Raw genomic sequence first — 10,871 nt, forward strand, 5'->3', positions numbered from 1 at the left:
TTATGTCCACCATACTTGCACAATATCTAATAACATTGAGTCCGGTTGTTTAGTGAAATATAATAGTGTCACGTCTAGTAACCAAGCCAAATGCATCTTTTTAACTAATAAATAGAAAAGACAACCTTATTAAGATATTATTGTGCTTTATATAATACAAATACTATAGATATCTATAGTGTAATCTCCAGTAGAATAAATTTATATTCACAATACAATTACAGTACATAAACTATATTTTTCTTATACTTTTTAAAATATAGTATAATAATGGTTCCAAAATCACTGGAAATCTTCTGCAGTATATTGAATTATCTCAACAACTCACTGTATTGCTTTTGGTACATGAAGATAGCAGAGGACTCTAGATGATTCGGACAGACATCGCCGGGTTCAAGGTGAATAATAATCTTCGAGTAAAATTATAAATAGAATATATATATATATATATATATATATTATGAAATAAAACCTAAAATACAAAATGAAAGGTTGTTCAAGACTCATATATATAAATTATATATTATTTATTCTTGAAAGTTTTTATTAAACGTCAAAAGGACCTTAGATATGAAGGAGTTAATGAAGTTCTCAGTAGCTGCCTCTGTAGTGAGAAAATTATGGGCTAGCAGCTACCACCACTCAGATCTTGAACTACTCAATACCCTTAGATTTTGGTTTATTGCATGCGGGCCTGAGAGTTTGTATCTTTATTACTTAATTTGTCGACGAATTACTTCATGGAGGTAAATTTTAAATCTTTGAACATCAATGTGCTGGTAGAAGAAATGAATGCAATGTCCCGAGGAATAATTACACCATCTAACCAGTACTGGTGGGGAGACCCCGATCTCCTTGAGGATGACGATTGGGAAGTGGTTACCCAAAGCAAGAATTCGACGGTTCCGGTCACCCGTCGCGGACCAGCTGAAATCATAGAGAACAACAAAACCATTCCTCAGATGAAGACCAGGAGATTGCATCATGCATGATAGCGGTGGGCCCTGCTTTGGCAAAGAAAGAAGAAAGGCTAGCTTCCCTTGTCCCTGTTCTAGAGCTGCTAGAAGAGCTGACAAGATGAACAAACAGAATTCAGCGTTTTGAAACTGGTAGCTACTGATGTAATTCAATTTTGAGTTATTAATTTTTTAATTTAATTTTATAGGATTTATGATGTAAAATTAAAAGATTAGAGATTTATTTTGATAAAATATATGATTTGTCAACTTGCATAAAAACTAAAGACTACAATATACTTTTTTCATTATATTCTTATCTTCAAAATAATTCTTATCTTCTTCAAGATAATAATATTTATCTAGTTTCAAATTTGATTCTTAATCAAATTTAACCTTAAAAAAAAATAAGTTTAATTGAAATTTTATTTTTCACATGGGAAAGAACTTTGACACTATAAATATAGACCTCAATGTATTTAAAAAGAGAAAGAAAAACAAAATGTAGAAGAAATAATACCAGTTTTTCTAGTAATGATCATCTACATCAATCTTCGCTCAAGAAATTGACAACAACATTTCAAAAATAGATAAATCATGTCATCCCTTCCTTTTCACTTTCAATTATACTCTTCCTATAGCAAGGGTGTGTGAGTAGTTTGTGTATGCTTGCAAAGAAAAATATACTAACCGAGTTACTGGTCTGAACCAGTAACCAGGAAGGTTTGGCTGGGTTTAGCCTAGCCCGCATGACTAGGTTAGATCCAGCCCAAAAAGAAAAAAAGAGGGGGTTGAGTTTGCGCTTTAGACCTAACTTGTTCAAATTGTGTTTGCTAAGGGTATGCTTAACAAATCTTATGCCTTGACTATACTTTATATGCCCATTCTAATTTGATATTTGACCAAACAAACCCCTTTTCGATAACAGAAAATTTCAAAAGTATTTGGGGGCCTTCGTTGATATATTTGTGGCCCCCTCGCACTTTGCTTTATTTTTTTCTTTATGTTTGTATTTTTTATAGATGTGCTCAATCTGTGGACTATTATTATTAAATGCAAATATGTCATGCAATGTTGTTTTTTACTTCCATCTAAAAAGAACAAATAATAATAAAGGATAAACAAGAAAAAAAAACAAAGAAAATTCTTCTTCAAATTTATTTTTTGCAAAAATATTTATTGACGCCAAAGTTAGGGGTATCATATTTTTTGGATTAATGCGATATTTATCAATGCCAGGATTGAAAATATTCATAGAAATTGTTCATTAATGTCAGAGTTAGGAACATGAAAGGAAGAATAAAAAAGAAAAAAGAAGAACAAATTCTTAGCAATTTTAGACAAAACTAATAATGCAGCTTGCCTTATATAGAACGCTTAAAGAGTGATAACATCTTTCTTTTTGTGTAACTAGTTACATATCATAGAATTCTCTATTAACTAAATAGAGTTCTTAATGATAATAATACTAGGTAGTGACTTTTTAAACAAAACTTTTTTTTTTTAAAGAGCAAGATGTAGATATATGTTCTTTTTTCAATCATGATTATTTTTTTAATTGGTTGTCCTGATATCCGGTTATTCATGCTTTGGCTGTTTTATATAAAGTTTTACAGAATCTTGGTGAAATTTTAGGTATACTGATAATGTCTTGAATTTATTGCTATAAAACACGTCAATCTAGTGTAATAAGAAGTGCGCTTTGATTATTAATTACAGTATGTTACATATTTTGACTCTGATTTAGTCCATGCAAGGATTATCAATCTGAGCTTTTCTTTTTGCCAGAGGCACAGCCTATTGATTGAGCACTTCTAACCTGGATATTTTAAGTTCAAATTCATGGATAGATGGGTGGACTTAATTTTAGGTGATGAAATTCTCAGTTTACTCAAGGAGCAGTTACAAGGCTAGTGCTTAGTGCCTAGAGTATGACTACATTCACTCTTTCATCTTCGGCAATAGAGATTTATGCTCGAGTTAATATGAATCCATTTCTTGGATCTCACCGAAAAGCTTAAGGTTTTTCGACAGGATACGCTGTCACTCCATCTCACCATACTGTATTTCGGAAGTTCTCAAGTTGTTCTTGCAACACAGTTTAATTTCTAATGCCCAGCTCCCATCATATATAGTTGTCAATAGGCTAATGAAGTATTCCTACAGTAGCTTCTGATCTTACATTATACCAATTTTTCCATCAAGAGTTTGAGATTGAACTTGAGAGTTGGATTGTTTTAAAGAGCATGAACAAGGTAGGAGCTTTTCTTCTCCCTTGATTCTAGTTAGCAAAACTGAGGCTGTCATTTTACTGATAGAGATAAAAATTAGCAGTTTCAAACAGAAAGAGCGCTATTCATTCAGAAGTTATTGAGAAATTCAACACAAAGTTAAACTAATGTTTGTTAATGAGAAAGCCTAGTAGTCTACAGTCTTCTAACGTTTCCTCAACAACAGATGTGCAAAAGCCGGAGCAGATCTCTAGACAATTACAAAATAACTTGCACCTTCAGGAATACTAGCCATAATTAACTCTAAAGATAAAACGAAAGATGAAAGCGAGGTTTTCTAGCATTTTTACCAAGGTCTGAGTTCACTTTCATCTTTGTCAGGTAAAATCAATACCCTAACCTATAACCCTTGCAGGGTGGTGAAAATGCCCTTTCACTACCGGCAAGCTGCCTAGACAAACACCACCAGGCAAGGATGATCGGAGGTGCGTTCTTGACTTAAATATGATTAAAAGCGAACTTAGTCTTTCTTCCTATCTTCATGTCTTGAATCCTAACTCTTTTTCCTCTGCAACAAAAAATATTATTGAACACAAAAATGTTAGCGCTTATGCAATTTTTTTTGCTTGTTTCGGAATAATTTGGCCAAAAAATATATAGCATCTAGGATTTCCTCACCTTATGTGAGGCATTTTATTCAAGGATTGTCACACATTACTGCAGCCTTAATCCTTTCAACTGTGCACTTAATTAGACTGTTTACAGTTGCTACTGATCCAAGCGAAAGTTTCACTGATGGGACTGAATCCACTAATATCTGAAATGCAACAGTCAACAGAGAGCCGCCAGACCCGACATCAAGAATTCCTGCATGGCCATTTCCTGGTCCATCAGGGAGAATAGCAAAACCTGATGGAAGCAGAGCAACATAATCTGGGTCTCTACCACTTAGGACTATATTCATGGCCGAAATGTCCACTGGTGCATAAACCACATATGAGCCTGTAGAATCAGTGCAGCTCTCTTGTAAGATCAGCATGTTGCTCTGGCTTGAATTTGTACTCTGCAATTTATTTTTTATGTCAGCAATGACATGATTCTGAAATAACATATCTGAAGAGGGGACACACGCGAGCGCGCACGCACAATAATGTTTTGGCAACTTACATTGACACGGAGCAATGAGACACAATTTCCGGGATTACGTCCATTAGCAATATGAGCCATTTCTTGAACTTGGCCACCGTTTGAAAGGATATCCCACTGTATGCAAAGATAAGAAGTTTACTTTGAGAAGAAACTAAAACCTTGAATTCTTTGAAATTATTTTAGCAACCGATAGGAAATTGGGCTTAAAAGCTACATGAAACCAAAACCTTGATTTCATATACCTCACTTCGATGGTTCTCATCCTTGAGGAAATCGAAGACCTTCTTGGATGGAACAGGAATCCAGAAGGAAGTCGCTGCGCTGAGCACAATACCTGGAGGCCTGCCTGGATCATCCATACTCTTTCGAGTCATTACTCTCACATCATCAGAACCAGTTGCAGACAATGTTGTCCAAGTATGTGCAGTAGAAGCACCAACTCCAGTGCAAAAGCTTATCACCATTCTCTCAGCCAGCTTCAGAATACTTTTCCTCCCGTCAGGGGTTGTTATCACTATTGAGAAGAAAGATTGATCGAGGTGTTATGCCATCAGGATAAAATCCACATGAGCAAACCCCTTCAGCTCTATGAAACCAGCTAAAGGAGAAAGATGAAAATACATTACCACATAGATCTCCAGTTGGAATGTTAGTGGCCATTGAACTTGCAAGTCGTTCACATTGTCGATCTAATGTTCCTACCCAACGCTTTGCTCCGAAAGCAAGACCAGAATTAACCAGGGGTCTGTATATACTGTGAACAGACCTGTCGTCCACTTCAGTGTTCTCAACCCAAACGACCTTCACAATCATGATCTATGGTCATATGATGATTTTGACAATTATATTTGAGGGCGGCAATGAAAGTAAGACCTTGAAAGTGATGTTCAAGTGAGAGATTACCTTGGAATAACCATTTGGCAATTCTTGGATCAAGCAACCTGATGACCTTCTTCTACATTTAGACACCAGATTAGGGCGTAAACTGTCCAAAGAAACGTCTACCACTGCCCAAGTCCCATCGTTATGCTGTTTACAGTACCTCACAAAGTAATTTTCCCTAGGAGGAACAAGTGGGGAAGGGACTTGGAACTCAGCTGTCATCTGTGAAAGCAATGATAGGTATGTTTGAGAAGTAGAGCCAAATGGAAATGCTGATTATCATGCATGGAGAAGTTACCATTTCATTCACAAAAAAGGTCAATAGATCCAAATCAGTAGATTAAGGAATTTGAAAATTTGTTTATACCACTTGCAATGCTCCATTATAGTTCCCTGCCACTCCTGTTGATAGGACTTCTAGGGTCATTGCTCTTGATACAATACCACAGAAAATAGTTGACCATTGATTCTGCAACCAAAGTTTTCATCTCATTACAGTTAGTTTGGAACTTCAAAACTTTCGACGCTCCAGAAGTGAGCTAAATTGCCTTAGTCAACTTCTATGTCTCATATTCAAATCTTTAAATTCTTGTGTGATGATTTAGAGTCGTTTTGTTAGGTCCCAAACAATCTTCACAAAATATCGCAAATATATACAGATCTATGAACAAGAAAGAAACCTACCGCATCCATGAGAATTTCAACAAGATTAACATGACTCATGATAACAACTGCGGATTCCCTTGAAGCTTCAGATCTCATTCCTAAAGGTCTTGGTCCAATTCCCCGAGTGAAAGTTCTCAAATATTCCTCTTCATTGAGAACCTCGGTATTGTTCTCTCCTTGAATCCACAAGGGTTCTCCGGCCTGAGCCATTCTCATTAGTTCCTCCATTGCCGCAACCGCGACTTCAACTATCATTGGTTTGTCTGCCTCAGTAGGTCCAGTAACTTCTCCAAGGAGAGCAGTAGCTCCAAATATCTCCCCTACGAAGCCCGAATGTGCCCCATAATTGCTAACTCCGAGATCAAGAGACCGGAATGGTAAATGATGGGAAAGGTTGGAAAGAGAAGACAAAGGCTTGCCAACATACTTGGCAGCAATTCCAGATATCCTGTCAATCTGTAACCAAATAACACTTCTGTTAAAAAAATTGTTTAAGGGAATATAATTTTTGAACTCATGAGAATAATAGAAGTTTAGTTTTTGTAACCTCTTCTCTAAGACGAGCATTCTCAATCCTCAAATGCTGCTCATCAAAAGACATCTCACCAAGAGCAGCTGGACCCCCACAGTTAGGGCATGAGGCACTGCTTAGGGCTTCCTTGTATCTATTGTTCTCCATACGAAGCTTTTCATTCTCAGCCTTGAGTATTGAATTCTCACTGCGTTCATGTTGCGCCTACAAAATGAAAAGAATGATTAACAATATCTATAAGCCTATAAGCTACATTCTATATTTTTATTTTTATTTTTTTGAAAAAGAGCTTATTGCAAACCAAAATTAAAATTGATTATTTTGATAAAAAAAGGGCTTTAATTATTTGCAGGTACAAATAATTATAGCTTTACATTGCTGGAATGGGAAACGATTTTTTTTCCCAAAGGGAAAAATAATATTTGTGATATTAATAAATGTGGAAGATTAGTTAATGCTTAATTACCTTACAATAATATCTATGAAGATTAGAGAAAATATAGAGGATGCCTGAAATGCAGTAGAAGCGTTACCTTCATTTGAGTACGTTTGTTTTGGAACCAAAATTTGACTTGCAATGGCTCCAGCCCTAGCTCGCGGCTGAGCTCCTTCCGCTGCTTGTCGTCCGGATGAGGGCATTCCTTGAAGAAACTAAGTAAACAAAAGTTTATAAATTAATCACCAAAAATCTTAAATTGCAAAAATAAAATAAAAGAATCAATTAGCATGATCTATGTATCGTTACGCTTCCATTTCTTGGATTTGACGCTGCGTATGGCGATGATAACGCTTCTTTCTGGGGCGTTGGCCGCTGGGATCCTGATCATCACCGGAGGGAGCTTCCATAGTTTCGGTGCCGGATCTGGTCTCATAGTCATCATCTTTGAGCTTGCTCAAGTCATTTTCAGAGCTTTTGAGAGTCATATCAGGCACATGGTGGCTGTCAAACATGTTTGGTTGGAACGTTTTTATAAATCCTTTAGAGTTCAAGCTAAGTTGTATTTGCAATCTGCAAAAAATAAAATCATAAACAAGTAAATAAAAAATGAACTCCTTGGACATGGCATGCTAAAAGAGCGAGTGAATCATTGAAGGAAAGAAAAGACTATATAAGGAAAGCTTTATTGATAAGAAACACAAATGAATTAAAAAAAAAAAAGAGTACAAGGAGGGATAAAAGGAAAATCAGGTTGAATTCTCTGTATAATGAATGTTATATAGACTTTCTAGGGCAAGGTGAACTGTCTTCCACACGGTCATAGTTGTAATTATGCGTGTACATGCATCATTAGGAGAAGGCTAGTGACCAGAGAAGCGAGTTACCACCTCTCCCTCCCTCTCCCTCTCTCCAAAGAAAGTGTTTCGCGTTCATTCCAGGAAGGATGTTGCTTCAAACGTTTTCTTTAACCTTTGCTTAAGCATTCTTGAGTGAGTAAATCCCCGCCCCCTTTTAAGTATAAAAGATAAAGATATTCGAATCACGCAGGTATTTTTTCCCTTCAAAATCCATTTTAGAAGGCATGTATATCTTTCTCTCACATACAAACCCTCTAAAGCATCTCTCTCTCTCTCTCTCGAGGAGATATACATGATATGCGGGGTTGGTTTCAGTAGTAGATTCTCTCAAGCTGTGTGAGCAAAAAAGGGAAAAACTATAACATTATTACAGATAGTAATAGAGCAGGAGTGACCAGGGTGTTAAGTTCTGTCTATCCAAGAAAGTTTTGAGTCCTTTATAGCTTATACGTGCCAAAAGATTGGAATTGAGAAGAAAAGAAAAGAAAAATAAAAAGAAAAGAAACAAGTCCGAAGCATAAAGAGCTGACACAAAGTGGACCTCTTTTGAGACTGACAAAGCAACAAATTTCAAAGCAAAAATTATCCAGGCTATAACTCCCACCAAGATCTAAGTCAATCGACAGCACTTGATCTTTTCCCTGCAAAAATGAAAACCAAGAACAAAAGAAAAGAAAGTTGAAGGAAAAACGTTGGACATATAAAACTGAAAATGAGAGAATATTATTGTGATGAGAAATGAAGAGTTTAGAAGACAAGGTGTGCATAAGCATATGATATTACTACTTACCAAAATATAGAAGCGTTTAATTGTTTTGAAGTTCTATATGGAAACGAGGGTTAGATTTGTATGTGAAGAGGTTTTGGGTCTCTACAAAACCAGGTTTGAGGGCTACAGAAGTAGTTTTTTGGCTGGTTTTGGAAGACAAACCCTAAGTTCTAATGAGGGTTTTAAGATGACTGACTAACGATGTTGGGAGAAAAAAGGGCACACGGTGAGAGATAAATGGAATGGGAAAGGAGGAGATAAGTTCTAAGGCTTTGAAGAAGGTGAGAATGGGAAGAAGGGAATTGGTGTTGAGGATGCGGCATCAGAGGAGTAATTGCAGAGCGTACAGAGAGGGTGTTCTAGCATTTATGGTGGAAGGGAGAGAGAAAGTCATGTAAGTATTTCATGTTTAAATTTCCCCTCGATGTAGATGCATGGTAGCGTGTTGGAAGTGGGCGCGCGGAGTAAGTGATGCTGGGATCCAGGAGTCATAGAAAAGGCTCCGATAGTTTGAGCTTATTTTCAAAAATGAATATAGTATTTAAAATTTATTATAATATCGTACACTCATAAATTTTTATGGAAATAATTCATATTAGAATCATGATAAGATTCACTTATCTTGAAACATGAAAGAGTTTTTCATGACTTATATTTTATGATAAAAAATATTTTCAATTAAAATTAATAAATAATTGAAATAATTTTGAGAATTTTCTAGTTAATTTCTGGTATTTAAATATCAGTTTACTTGTAGGTCTAATATTTATACTACAATATTAACTATTAATTCTCATGAATTAAAAAGTTTTAGGGGTTATTAAAATATTAACCAAGTTCTCATTGATTTAATCACTATAAGATTTAAGATTTCACAGTTTTATTGACAGAAATATTTTATCGATTTGTGATTAAGAGTTTATCGATAATTTTTTTTACCAATGAAATCCCCGGTGAAAAACATCTGTTGGCTTTTCTTTTTTCAGTAATACCTAAATCTGTAGCTAAGTTGATTAGTAAAAAAAAATTGTTAATAGTTTTACAGATGAAAATTGCATGTTAAAAAAAATTCCTGCTTTAAATATACCAATGGATTTGTTTTCTCAGTGATAGTGGCATATCCAGTAAATATTTTTTAGCTCCCGGTTAATTCAGATAGACTATATCCCTGTGTAAATTTATTGTGAGTGTGGCATTTCCACCACTCTGTGACATGTCGACAAAATTTATCTATTTATAAATTCATAGGTGATTGTGGTATTTGCACCAAGTTACTGTGAAGTACCGATGAAAACACTCTGTCTATAAATTCATTGGTGAGATTGGCATTTCCTGCTCTCTGTCAAATGCCAATGGGTACAGTCCGTCTGTAAATTCGTTGGTGATTATTTTTTAATGTATATTTTTCAAATTATTTAGAATAAATAATATAAATTATATAACTTAATAGTAAAAAAACCAATTATGAAAATAATTTTTTATTAAACATAAAAAAATAAAGTTAACTAATATTCATTACAAATTAAATGTGTTTTAAAAAAATATTAAATTAACATAATGATAGAGCTGGAGGAGGAGGCTGGTTGTTACACAGCAAAAAAGGAGATGCACATGTATCACCACTCCATGATGCCATGTTCATGACTATTTGGAGAAGCTATTTATAATTCATCGAGAGTTGCTTGTATTTCTCGGTGAGATGAGTCGTTTGTTGATCATAAATCACCGATAGGTGCTCATATTTTTCAGTAAGTTGAGCCATGTGTTGCTGTAAGGCCACAAACTTCCTAGATTGGGTGCTCGATACTGATTGGAAGCTCCCAACAGTTGAGACACTACGTATCACCTGCATGTTTTCAGCCGCAGTGTTGGAGAGCCAGTACACCTGATTTTTATCGGGTCCACCAGATGATCTTACCTCCATCCATAAATTTGGATCGAAATCCGGATGGGTTGAAGGATCATCCCTATATCTCTCCCTCAACCAGCTATTATAGGTCTCCTGAAAATAAAAAAAGAAATCATCATATTTAATTCAATAAAAATAATAACTTACGAAATAAGATGGTTGAACAAACATACCATAAAGTGTTGAGTGCGGTTGTCAATGAACTATTGCTCCCCCTTTTGGTGGTCTTGATTCCGCACATATGTTTCAATGAATAGTTCTATTGGTCTCGACTCACGTCTAAGAGACGTAACCTATAATGAAAAAAATTAATTAAGCAACAACAAATTATTTAATAATATATTTTATTTAAATTAATCTTACCATCTGTTTCGCATGTGTAGTAAATGAAACGGAGCCACCGGTGTGCGTTGTCACTGAGCTATGAATTATCTAGTTTCGGTTGCCAACACCGGATTGTGAGCATTGTGTGAACCATTCA

General features: G+C 35.4%; 1 protein-coding gene across 4 annotated transcripts; it reads right to left on the reverse strand.

Moving 5' to 3' along the window:
- Positions 1 to 3,313: 3,313 nt before the first annotated feature.
- LOC105108186 (homeobox-leucine zipper protein MERISTEM L1-like) lies at positions 3,314 to 8,789 on the reverse strand. 4 transcript variants are annotated; one of them, XM_011002387.1, is made up of 13 exons: positions 8,503 to 8,789; positions 8,317 to 8,353; positions 7,162 to 7,425; positions 6,950 to 7,067; positions 6,432 to 6,620; positions 5,903 to 6,340; positions 5,586 to 5,687; positions 5,240 to 5,440; positions 4,963 to 5,137; positions 4,579 to 4,850; positions 4,355 to 4,450; positions 3,866 to 4,250; positions 3,314 to 3,755 (listed from the first exon to the last, which is right to left on the reverse strand). In XM_011002387.1, the coding sequence occupies exons 3-12, from the start codon at positions 7,365 to 7,367 to the stop codon at positions 3,885 to 3,887; spliced, it is 2,163 nt and encodes a 720-aa protein (XP_011000689.1). In that variant the 5' UTR covers positions 7,368 to 7,425; positions 8,317 to 8,353; positions 8,503 to 8,789; the 3' UTR covers positions 3,314 to 3,755; positions 3,866 to 3,884. The 4 variants fall into 4 exon arrangements, with proteins under 4 accessions (XP_011000689.1, XP_011000688.1, XP_011000687.1 ...); XM_011002386.1 differs by having other exon boundaries at positions 8,270 to 8,353; XM_011002385.1 differs by having other exon boundaries at positions 8,254 to 8,353.
- Positions 8,790 to 10,871: the final 2,082 nt, after the last annotated feature.

The sequence above is a fragment of the Populus euphratica genome, unplaced genomic scaffold (genome assembly GCF_000495115.2).
Source record: "Populus euphratica unplaced genomic scaffold, PopEup_1.0 scaffold183.1, whole genome shotgun sequence".
Lineage (NCBI taxonomy): Eukaryota > Viridiplantae > Streptophyta > Magnoliopsida > Malpighiales > Salicaceae > Populus > Populus euphratica.